General features: G+C 35.9%; 1 protein-coding gene across 11 annotated transcripts in view; it reads left to right on the top strand.

Moving 5' to 3' along the window:
• DCAF6 (DDB1 and CUL4 associated factor 6) overlaps nucleotides 1-12569 on the top strand; it is a 168535-nt gene that overhangs the window by 104066 nt on the left and 51900 nt on the right. For 8 of the 11 annotated variants that reach the window (XM_027086401.1, XM_027086402.1, XM_027086398.1 and 5 more), the window contains one exon: nucleotides 1061-1120. The exons of the other annotated variants lie outside the window; for them this stretch is intronic. In XM_027086401.1, coding sequence (XP_026942202.1) covers nucleotides 1061-1120 — 60 coding nt within the window. The remainder of the gene's footprint in view (nucleotides 1-1060; nucleotides 1121-12569) is intronic. 11 annotated transcript variants of the gene reach the window in all.

Genomic DNA, 12569 nt, shown 5'->3' with positions numbered 1-12569 from the left:
ATTGTTCTTACAGTTAGTAGAGAGCTATGCTTGCTATCCACATTTTCCCTCTTCCTGTAGCTTCACTAGCACACTAGAACCCAAGCCAGGAATAGTAGCCACCTCCTTCTGTTCCCCAGTGCCTTTCTTAGTTACCAGGTCCCTAGGATGACCAGGAAGGAAGGAGAGTGTTGGATCTAAAAATGGGACTTGTCCTCTGTCACATAGCTAATTATTGTCAAACCAGGGTTGGAATCAACACTGAATAACTCTAGACCGGTGCTTTTCCATTTTATCATGCTGCCTTTCATTATACCAGTGTTTTTCAAGCAATAGAACCCATTTATTTATAAAACAAATTATTGTACATAGAAATCCAAAGGATAAAAATAAAATGTTCTGTTTGAAGCCAAGGTGGAAAGCATGAAGCCCAGACCATAAGCCTTCTCGTTGCCTCTCTTTTCCTTTTCTCACCGGGCACCTAAAGAAACCTAAGCCTTCACAGTACAGTTTTAACATGCACAACATACCACAGAGTTTTAAAAGTCATCTATGTTTCTGTAATGGTAATTACTTCATTGAATATTTCTCTTATAAACTATTTTCTTTGTCATAAATCTTCACTGGAGCTCTTTTTTCAGCTCAAGATAACATCTAGCTAAGTGTAGTGAACATCTTATTTCAGGCTCTGAATCCTCCAATCCAAAATGAAAGCCATCTTGAGGAGCTGGAGAGAGGGCTTGAGAAGATCAAGGAGTCTTCCCTTTAGCGAGGGAGATACACTGTTTCTATTTTATCTACCTTGCACCTTGTGCCTGTGCTAAATGAATTTGATAAAAGGTATATGCATGGAAGTAGAAGAATATTTTCTCAACTCATTCTCAAAGTTGCTAAACGCTTGCCTGGAATAACATATCTTAAGCACATGGCCCTGCTTACTCACTGCTTGGGAAACACACCACAGTACTTACTTCTATTCCCCAACCTTATACATTTGTTTCTTAAGCTTAGAGATGATCATAACATTGCTGTGCAGTTTTCTGCTGCTTACTTTTAAGTTGAAATCTCATTTTTGTTTCAGATTCTCCTTCTTCTGTGGTTAACAAACAGCTCGGATCCATGTCACTTGACGAGCAACAGGGTGCGTGCAACAGGAGATGCGCTATGCCCATCCATCCATAGTTTTATGGCAATGCATAAACCAAGCTCTCTCTCACTTTTTCAAAGCATTTCATTTTGATTATGGTCTGATAGTCCGTATTTTGTGGGCTGAATTACCTTAGGTGGTATTATGCACAAAGGGCCTCCTTGGCCTATACAAATTATTTTCTGTATAAGCTAATTTCTACCTTTGGCCCTTTATGCCAACTTTGGAATCTCTTCCTATAATGGTATTATAATGGATATAATATCGATCCTTTTTTTAATTCTAGCTATCATAAAATTGTGTAGAACTGTGGATGTGAGGTTAGCATATTACCTAGTGGCTAATTTAGAAAAAGTTATTTGAACATAGTAATGTTCTGTATTACTGCATTGCTATAATAATGATACTTGATTTTGTGTCTCACTTATCTGGTAGTTAAACTCCTGATAGCTTTAACTTTAAGGAATACAATTATGAATGCAGAGATAAACTCCAAAGCCACCAATCAGAAGGGAAAGTAGCTTCCACTTCCACTTGCACTTTTGAAGTAGGAGAGGTATAGAATCCACCTTGAAGCCTTGAGCGGAGGCTGATGAAGTAGATTTTACAAATATTTTTAAAAAATTAAAAAAGAATAACTTAGCGCTATAGCCGTAAACTTTAGTTGGCTAAAAGTTTACATATGTAGGATGACTCATAGGTCAACAGTATCGGGGAAATGAAATATTGAGGAAGTACCTATTTAGTGTGAAATAGATCTAATTTTAACTGTCTTCTTAGAGAATTATTCAGAAACTAATTTCGAAACAAATTAGAAAACTTCTGTACATCTGATCTTACTATTTTTTATAGACCTGAGTTGACAGATATTTGCTATAGATTTTTCTGTTCTTGAGAAGGAATGAATGAATTAGTAAATGAATTTGAGAACTAAGAAATTATGCGTGCTTTATCTTTATACATTTATTGTAGAGGTATTATCAGTAAAGAATAATTAAGGTATAAAACAATTATAGCACTATATTATAATATATTTTACTACTGTTTAAAACTGCCCTCTAATGAAATAATCTGTTTTTGGTAAGGCTATATGAATGTAAATACTACCAGAGAGTTTGTAGCCAAATTCATATTTTATTTAATCTTACAGAATAATTTCCATAGAATTACATTGAATATTATATTTAAGTTGGTAATTAATGTACATATGTTACGGCATATGACAGAAAGAGATGAGAATATAGGATAACTCCCATATTTTTGCCATCAATGCCTGGGTAAATGATGGTGCCATTTACCAGGGTAAACTAGTTCGGAGGCAGAAATCAAAAGGTTCTTTATTTTTTTGGCCATGTAAAGTGTGATATGCCTTTTAGTCATATGAGTAGAGATGTTATATAAAAGGTCAGATATTGCATAGGTTTGGCAGAAGCTGCATGATGATAGACCGTCATCAATGTAGCTTTGCAATAAGTTCTCTGAGCAGAAATGTTCTAATGACAGTATATCCAAATGAATTAAATCCTGAGCTTTTACATGCCTTTTTGTTCAGCAGGATGACATCTTTTAAAGTACTGGGGACTTCTACATTATAGGCTTATATTACCTAAAGATAACCTCTACTATACAAGTTAACAGAAACTTCCCACAACTGTCTTTCTCACCTGGACTAATGCAGTAACCTCTTAACTGGTTTCCTCACATCCACTCAGGCTGTATCTCTTCTCTACCAACAGCCAGAGTGAACTTTTAAAAATGTACATCTAATCATGTCTTTCATCTGCCTAAAACTTTTAAACTGTGTGCATTTGCCCTTAGGCAATCTAAATCCATACCACTTGGCTTGCAGAGCTGTACATGACCTGGCCCCTTCCCTCACTCACTAAGCTCTTGCCAATTAAGCCTTCTTTCAATTTTTCTAACACTCTAAGCTCGTTTCCCTCTCAAATCTCTTGTATATGGTATTCCCTCTACCAAAAATGCTTTTCCCTTTAGCAACTTGTACTCATCAAAACTCACTTAGATATTACTTTCCCAAAAGTAATATGACATTCTAATCTGAAATAGTTCTCCCCTCTTTTTCTCTTTGTGACCTGCTATATTCCTTCGTTGCATTTGTCAAAATTTGTAATCATACGTTTATTTAAGGGATTGTTTGTTTAACTGCCTATCTTTCTCCGTGTTCTCTAAATGTTTTCATTCACTATAATATATTCAGCGCCTAACATCATATCTGTTTTCATTAAACAGTAAATATTTGTTGAATGAATGAGTAAATCAATTCTTTAAGCAGTGGGATGCTATAGAAATTATTCCAGCTTGGGAGAAACATGACCAGATTTATGTCTTAGATCATTTTGGCAGCTTTACAGATGCCTGATTGGAAGGGAATAAAATTGAAAACAGCAAGACTACATAAGAGGCTATTGCAGTAGGCCAGGTGAGAGATGATGAGGGGTCCAATCTAAGGTGATAGCAGTGGGAAATGAGAAGAATAGACAGATTTTAAAAAATATTTAAGAGCTAGAATTGATGGGACTTTGAGACTGATTAGTTATTAAAAATGAGAGAATGATATCCAGGTGTCTTGATAGGGTGATAGATAGTAATACTGAACTAAGGTAGGGATTTCAGGAGAAACAGCCAGTTATAGGGGGGAAAAGGTACATGCGATTTTCTTGATATGTTGAGTTTGAAGTACCTTTGGACATCCAAATGGAGAAATATCATAGACAGTTGGATGGAGATATGATATGTTTCTGGAAGTCAACAGAGAGGCCTGAGATGGAGATAAAAATTAGGAATCGTCAATTTACAGATGACATTTGAAACCACGAGAGTAGATAAAATTGTCTAGGAAAAGAGGAAAGTCTATGCTACAACGAGGAAGCAGAGAAAAGTATCTGGCTAAGGAGACAGAAAAGGAATGATCTGAGAAATAGGGCAGAAAGAATGCCATAACCAACGTCAGGAGAAAAGAAAAGTTCAAGGAGGAACTGGTCAGTAGTGCATTGTGAAGCAGTGAAAAGACAGAGAAATGTTTTTGAATTTGGCACTATGTGGGTTACTGACTGCTTCGGCACTGCAGTTATATGTGGAGGCAAAAGCCAGATAGCAGTGGTTTGAGGAGAAAGATTTCTTTAAAAAAGCGGACACATTGGTATGTAGATGACTTTCAATAAGCTCAATTAAAAATGGAAAGATAGAGAAAAGGTAATGTCTGGGAGGGAGTTACAATTTCAAAACTGAGCATGTTTATAAAATAAGAAAGAATCTTTGCAGAAGAGGTTAAAGGTATAATGAATAGTTGATGTCCCCAGATAGGCTATTATTTCAAGTTTTAATCTTTGTCAAGACCCTTGTTCTCTATTTTACCCTGTAGAATGGAAAAAGTAGTACATTTAATAAGTTTTTTCCTGAATATATCTCTAATGATTATTTTAAGCATATTTTAAATGTCTTTTTCATACTTTTAAAAGACACTAATATATTTTTTAATTGATAATTCAGTTTTGTATTTACCTGACAGTATTCATCTTCCAGCTGTCCAGGTGCTTTTACATGTTGCTTAATTTAATTTCCCATAGTAGTTCATAGATTTTCTTTCTTTTTTTTTTTGATTTATTTTTTGGCTGTGTTGGGTCTTTGTTGCTGCGTGCGGGGTTTTCTGTAGTTGCAGCGAGCGGGATCAGCTTTTCGTTGCGGTGCGATGTCTTCTCATTGCGGTGGCTTCTCTATTGCGGAGCACGGGCTCTAGGCGAGCGGGCTTCAGTAGTTGTGGCTTGCAGGCTCAGTAGTTGTGGCTCGTGGGCTCTAGAGCACAGGCTCAGTAGTTGTGACGCACAGGCTTAGTTGCTCCGTGGCATGTGGGATCTTCCTGGACCAGGGATAGAACCTGTCCCCTGCATTGGCAGGTGGATTCTTAACCACTGTGCCACCAGGGAAGTCCTAGATTTTCTTTATTTTGAGGGATTACTAGGCTAAAAATGTTACTAATAAAATTTTTTTAATTGTAATTGACTTGTTTCATTGAAAAGATTTCTTTTCTTTCAACAATTATATACACATTATTGAACTGGTTGATTGCAAACAGTGTTTTTGCTTATTTATCTTGAATTTTTTTAAAAAGCACCACACTTTGTCTAATATATTTAATGTAAACCTTAAGGCCATAAATGCAGCTGCCTGGTTGCCTCAATAGTTTTTATTTTCTTTTATCAAAATAGTTTTTAAAGAAATAGATGATAGGGAAATAAGTGTACAGCATGCACATTGTTTTTATCCTGTGATAAAATACTTTGTGCTACTCTCCAAATTTAGGGCTGTGGGTACACACATTGACAACCCTTCTGTGCTAATTAGAAAGTATTTGAATAAGCACAGTTATATCTGTCATACATTTTGTTTAGTTTGAACAATATATTTTAATGAGTAGTTTTGATTTTCCTTTTATTTATATCTCTGTTATAACTACTGCATTTTAAGGGGGAAAATCCTCTTTGGACATATTTCTCTTGCCTCTTACTAAAACTAACAAATTTTTCCTGTTAAAAATATTTAGGCCAGAAATTCCCCCTTCTTTTATTAACAATAACAAAAGAAACCCATAATCTTAACATTTAATTTTTGAGAGGATATGAGGAATTAATTTTGCCTGAGTTTTAAATTTTGGCCATGACTATAGCAAGTTACTTTATATTCATTTTACAGTGATAATCATTAAGTGGAAGTTGATAATGCCATTAAATTTGAAACTTATACCTATAGGCAATTGTGCATCTGTCAGACACTCATTTGCTACTCTAGGTTTAAAGAAATAAAAATGCTAATTTGTAGGCATTAGAAACATAAATGCTAATTATCCATTATTTTATATAAACAGACTTCTTTTGACATTAATAAAATGTTTACTCACAGAAAGAGACTTGTGGATGATCAGAAAGCAGTGAAACAGATTTTACTAAATCTACTAGGGTAGATTGGGAATGGAAAAACTGGACCTGTCTTGCATTAAGTATTATTCCCTTAAGATTATATACTGGGCTTCCCTGGTGGCGCAGTGGTTGAGAGTCCGCCTGCCGATGCAGGAGACACGGGTTCGTGCCCTGGTCTGGGAAGATCCCACATGCCGTGGAGCGGCTGGGCCCGTGAGCCATGGCCGCTGAGCCTGCGCGTCCGGAGCCCCTGCTCCGCAACGGGAGAGGCCACAACAGTGAGATGCCTGCATACCGCAAAAAAAAAAAAAAAAAAAAAAAAGATTATATACTGTCACCAAGTTGAAATTTTATTTTAATAATATCATCTTGATGATAGTACATCAAGCAATATTTTAAATTGCCATTAAATGTACTTTGACAACTCTAATTTTTATTAAATAAATATCAAATGATTGAAGACTGCTGTATTAGTGGGACAGATAAGTTCAGTATTCACACTGGACTACCTCTGTATATGTCATATTTTAAATTCTAGAAAATAAAGTTAGTGAAATCAGACTTCATTTAGATTTTTTTAATATTCCTTAGAACTAGTTATCACTCAGTTGCTTAGAATGAAGTAGCTAATCCCCTTTTCCCCAACTACTAGTCTAGGTTCTTAAAATTAGTGATGTATTTCATCTTTTGGAAGTTAAACACTATTTAATTTTTATTGCATATGCTTACTTGTTCCACTCTCCTGCTAACCAAATCAATATCTATATTTCTAGTTAAATTGTTTTCTAACTCAGAATTGTCTATGATAAAAATAACTGACATTTATTGAGTTTTTAATATGTAACTGGCACTGTGTTAAGAATTTTGTATGTATTATCTCATTTGTTGTAATTTAATGAGGTGAATACTAATGTAATCCTCATTTTACTGGTGAAGAAACCAAGACTCCAAGAAATATGTAAAGACAAGTAAAATAAGTGGTAGAGCCATATTTGTATATCTGTTTCATTAATTCAACTCATATTAAATGCCTGTTACCTTGTAGCAAATACTGGGCTTGGCACCAGTTTGCATGAATGAATAAAGCTAATGCTCCCTGTGCTTGGAACAGAGTTGATTAATAATAATAATAATGATAATAATAATAGAGTTGATTAACCATAATAATAACAACATAGACACTTACATTACATTTTCTTTGTGCCAAACAGTACTTTGAGCAATTTTTATATGTTTATTTACTTAATCCTCACCAAAGCCGTATACAACAGGTACCATTATTATCCCCATTTTCAGATGAGGAAACTGAGGTAAAGAGAGGTTAAGAAACTTGTCCAAGGTCACACACTGTGTGTCTGTGTTAGAGATGTGATTCAAATCCAAGCAGCCTGGTTCCAGTGTCTGTGATCATAACCACTGTCCTTTGCTTCATCTAACAGTAAAGACAGGTGATGAGAAAAATAAATACAAGTGTCCTAAGTGTTATAAAAGAGGAAGTAAGGTTCAGTGGGGAGCATATGAATGAGTCTGTCTCTTCTGGTAGGGGGCCAAATAAGGCATTCCTGAGGATGAGACATTTTAGCTGCAATCTGAAAGATGAGTATGAGTAAGTTAGGTCAAGGAGAGGGAGGAAAGGGGATCATGAAGAGCATGTGCAGAGGCTCTGAGATAATCACATTAGAATGACTAGAGGAGTCCCAGTATGGCTGGCGTTTGCTCTGGCTTCAAGAGGTAGGTAGAGTCCAGACTGAGAAGGACCTTTTAGACTTTTTTAAGGTTTTAGATTTTAATTTAGGAACAGTAGGAAACCAATGAAGGATTTAAAATAGGGAACATGGCCTGATCTGGTTTGTTCTGAATAGAGTATGAAAAATTGATTAGAGACTAATAAATCACTTAGGTGGTTCTTCTGGTAATAAGGATTTTGACCTGATGAAAGAAGTAAGGTAGAGATGTAAAGAGATTCATGACACATTTCAAATGTAGAGTACATGGGATTTGATGAACGAGGCAAAGGATTGAGGAGGAGTCCAGAGTATAAATTGCAGTAACAACTCTGGAATTTCTATGTGGGGGGGTGGTTTAGCAATGGCAATCTGCTTGGAGGGAGCAGGGTCAGGGTGTATCTTAAATCTGTTTTTGTTTTTTGTTTTTGTTTTGTTTTGTTTTTTTGCGGTACGCGGGCCTCTCACAGTTGTGGTCTCTCCCGCTGCGGAGCACAGGCTCCGGACGCGCAGGCTCAGTGGCCATGGCTCACGGGCCCAGCCGCTCCGCGGCATGTGGAATCTTCCCGGACCAGGGCACGAACCCGTGTCCCCTGCATCGGCAGGCGGATTCTCAACCACTGCGCCACCAGGGAAGCGCTTAAATCTGTTTTTATACAGTAAATGCAGTGTTTTGACTTAGATTATACATTTATTTGTGGTGGTTTGGGAAAGGTAATAATAGAGGCTAGCAGGTGACATTTCTAGGGCTGCAAGGGTAACTCCCAAGTTTTGACTGAGTACAATTGATTGGCTACTTCCTGAAACAGGTGACCCTGGAAAAGGAAGAATATATGGGAGAGGATATATAGAAGGAGGTGGAGATCACAAACTTAGTTTGAATATGTTGATTTGAGTTATCTGTGTGAGGCATCCAAGTAGGAAAGTCTGTTGGGCAGTTGATTGTATCGTTGTGGCATTTAGCAAAGATGGCAGAGCTAGAGAAGTAAATTGGAGAATTTTCTGCATGTAGATGATGACTGAAGGTATGAAAGTAGGTGAAATCATCTAGGATGAAAGTAAAAAGTGAGACATCTAAAACATCTCAAAAAAAATCAGAAAAAATTCCAGAATTAAATATTTTGCTAGAGGAGAGCTGATAAAGGAGATGGAGAAGTAGCAACCACATTGAGAGGTAATAGGTAAAGTAGAACAGTGTGATGTCATGAGATCAAAAGAAGAGAAATTTTCAAATCCAAGAGAGTTGTCTATTTGCTGCTGAGAGGTCAAGTATAAATGGGCTCTAAAAATTCTCCACTAGATTAATCAACACGGAGGTGATCAATCTCATTAGTGAGGGCAGTTTCACCTGGCTGATAGAGGCCAGAGTAGAGTAGGAGAAGATGAAAAGTACTTCTCAATGGAGATGAGAATTAAGAAAAGTACTTCAAAACGATAAGCAAGGAGGACAGTAGCTGGAGGGGAAAGTGGTTAAAGACAGTGTTCTCCTAAGCTGTCTACCTCATTCGTTCATTTTCATCTGGAAGTCACATTTTTTCATCTGGAAGTCACATTTATTCAATCAGAGTACGACAGACCGGTTTGATTTTTTAATAGAGAATATAGGTGAGGAAACAGTCATAAAAAGAAAAATCTTGGATGAGAATTTTGGCAGGGTTTATGTGCCACATGGGGTACACATTTTTACTTATTTTCTATGTGTTCTCCCTCCAAACTGAAAGTGAACTAGGAATAGAAGACTTTTATGAACAGAGGGGTATAAGACTAGCAGTTCTGAAGTACAGGGAAAGAAAGCCTAGGTAGCATAGGTAAAATGACTACTACATTTCAATCCATACATTTTAAATATTAGAGGGAAAATGGAACCAGGCACAGTCTGAGTCTGTATGTATCCCAATCCCACGTTTAAGTTCAATTCACATTTCTGTGTTATGTCATGAAAAAAGGTATTGGATTAAAATTATTGTCATTGATACACAGGTTGAGTTTTGATTGTCAGGAAGAAAATTTGACTAGGGTATTATTTCCAAAAGATTACATAGGAGAGATTTCCTAGTAAATATCAGTATTAAAGTTGCACTTTGTTTTTGGCTTTCATAAAATAGTTAATTTCTGTGTAAAGTCAGATTGCACTAGTGAGAACACTCAATTTTAGAATAAAAGCCTTGCCTCACAGTCACCTATGTGGTGGATAGGAGTTCTCTGTTTAGAATCTACTCCTAGAAACAGTTTCTGCACTTTGAATCAGAATATGCTTCCTTATACAAATGATTGGAAGACGTGGATATCCAGTAGTCTGAGGTATGCAGAAAAGTTACAGGTTCCTGACCTATAAAATTGGAAAGTTTGCATTGGCCTAGAAATTATACTTGAGAAATTTGCCTTTTCTTCTATGTATGCCAAGCAAGTTGGGGTGCAAAATTTGGGGAGATAGTTGAGCTTTATCATTGCTATGTCAGTGTTTTTTCAGAGGATTTCATCATATATTTTGTTTCCTTTTAGATTGATTTTTATTTTAAACATTTGGCAAAATAGAAGGAAAAATATTGACAAGTTCATTGTGCAATAGAAAATCCCTGAGGCAAAGAATATATTATTTCTATATGATCCACAGGATATCTGAGCTACTGTAGGTGATTAATGGATGATTGTACAGTTAGAATGGTGACCCAGCAGCAGAGAAAATGTTGGGCATAGTGGTTCTACACAAATTATTGTGGCCATATGCTACTTAATTATCATCATTTTGATAACTTTGTTTAAATTTACACATAGGATGGGCCTCCAGGGATATCCTAGCTAAAACACCAAACATCCATATCAATATTTAGATGATATACAAACCTAGTTACCAAGATAGCATATTTTATTACTACTTTCAGCATGTTTTTTTAGAACCACAAATGATTAATTTCATAGTTGAAATGCACAGATTGAATGGTTTGAAAATACGTGTATTCACCAAAAAAAAGTTTATTTGTGGTTCTTATTGTGAATCAAAGCTTGAAAGATACCTAATTAAAGTTCAAAGAAGTTGCTTTCAAATTGTATTCCAGCCCATTCTGAGATTTTTTTCTGAGCCAATGCATTAATCTGAAAGGGCTCTTTTGGGAAAGGATCTCTTAAATTTGCTTCCCAGAACCTTATGTTACTGACTATTCACTTCTAACTCCAAAAAATCTTTTACAGGATATTGTCTTGATTTTTATGTGGTTATGACTGTGCTTGCTAAAGCATGTTTTTTTTTGTTTTTGTGTTTGTTTTTGCGATACGCGGGCCTCTCACTGTTCTGGCCTCTCCCGTTGCGGAGCACAGGCTCCGTATGCACAGGCTCAGCGGCCATGGCTAACGGGCCCAGCCACTCCACAGTCTTCCCGGACCGGGGCACGAACCCGTGTCCCCTGCATCGGCAGGCAGACTCTCAACCACTGCGCCACCAGGGAAGCCCTAAAGCATGTATTTTAATGGCTGGTCGTTTGCCTGGTTAGAGACTGCTCTAAGCTACTAACATCATCAGTTGTTTTTAATAATTAAACTACAAAGCAATATATATGGCCATCTTAGCAGTGTTGAACAAGTTAAAACTGATTTTTCCCCCCACTACACTGTCCTTGTGCTGAGTGCACCACAATTAATTTTATTCTCCTATAATGTTTTTAGAGTGAGAAGAAATAGTTCAGTCTTTCAGTGCCCTGGAAAAGATACAGTGTAGTTTTCCAATACTCTGATACCAAAGTGACAGTTTGGACTACCAGAACTTTTATCAGTTAAAGTTGCTGTTATGAATTATACATCACTTCTGAGAGATAACAATACCAGCAGTTGATATTTCTTAATTAAAATATTTATTTAAGGAATCTTATTTTCTACTGAGTATTCAAATTATTTCCAAGACAGTATAGTAAGTAGGAACTTCATATAGAAAGAAACTTAGGTTACTAGAGAAAAAGAATCTAGCTCATTATCATCATTTCATCATCTATAAAATGGAGATTAAAATATGTGCTACAGAGATTTAACAAAGGATACATATATATCCTGGGACACAGTAATGTTCAAGAAATTTTGGTTATTGTTATGATTGTGAGTTCTACATAAAGTCATTGGGTTTGGTGAAGTTCTAAACCCTAAGGCTGTTAAATTAAAATCTCTACTTGTTAAGCAAAATATTTCAGTAATATTAATATATTTCTGTGCATTATATAAGTAAGACTTTGAATAATACATTTTTTAGAATGTGTTTGCTAATCCAACTTTTAACACACAGAGCAAGTTATGGAAAATTAAAATGGTTACAAATATTTCTTCAAATAAAGTAATAATAAAATTTATTTTTTAGTTCTTTAAAGTAGATTTTTTATAGACCTTTTTAACTTAAAATATGCACTTTATCAGAAATAATTTGTTAATTAATTTACTAGTAAACCAGTGATCTACATTTCCAAGAAAATTCAATTTGATAGGCTGTATATGGTCAAGAAGAGGAGTATTAAACTAGGAAGAGTAGAATGGAACAAGGCTAGGAAATGGATTTTTAAACCTCGGATATACACTTCCATTAATGCCTCAGTTGAAGAAACCATGTTCTACACTGCATAGTGTTTCTGCCAGAGACATTATTTATATGCAGTCTACAAGGAGATAACTAGACTAGGGGTCTGAAGTATTTGTTGCTAACAGAAATAATGTGATGGGCCAATTTTACTCCAGGCTAATGACTTCATTGACAACTTAAATGAACAAATTCTGTCAACTATAGTCATTTTATAAATTAAATGAGTACTA

This window comes from Aethalodelphis obliquidens, unplaced genomic scaffold (assembly GCF_003676395.1).
Source record: "Aethalodelphis obliquidens isolate GAN/ISIS:26980383/991018 unplaced genomic scaffold, ASM367639v1 scaffold55, whole genome shotgun sequence".
NCBI classification, from domain to species: Eukaryota; Metazoa; Chordata; class Mammalia; order Artiodactyla; family Delphinidae; genus Aethalodelphis; species Aethalodelphis obliquidens.
The sequence above is the reverse complement of the archived record's forward strand: the minus strand, read 5'-3'. Positions and strand labels throughout refer to the sequence as shown.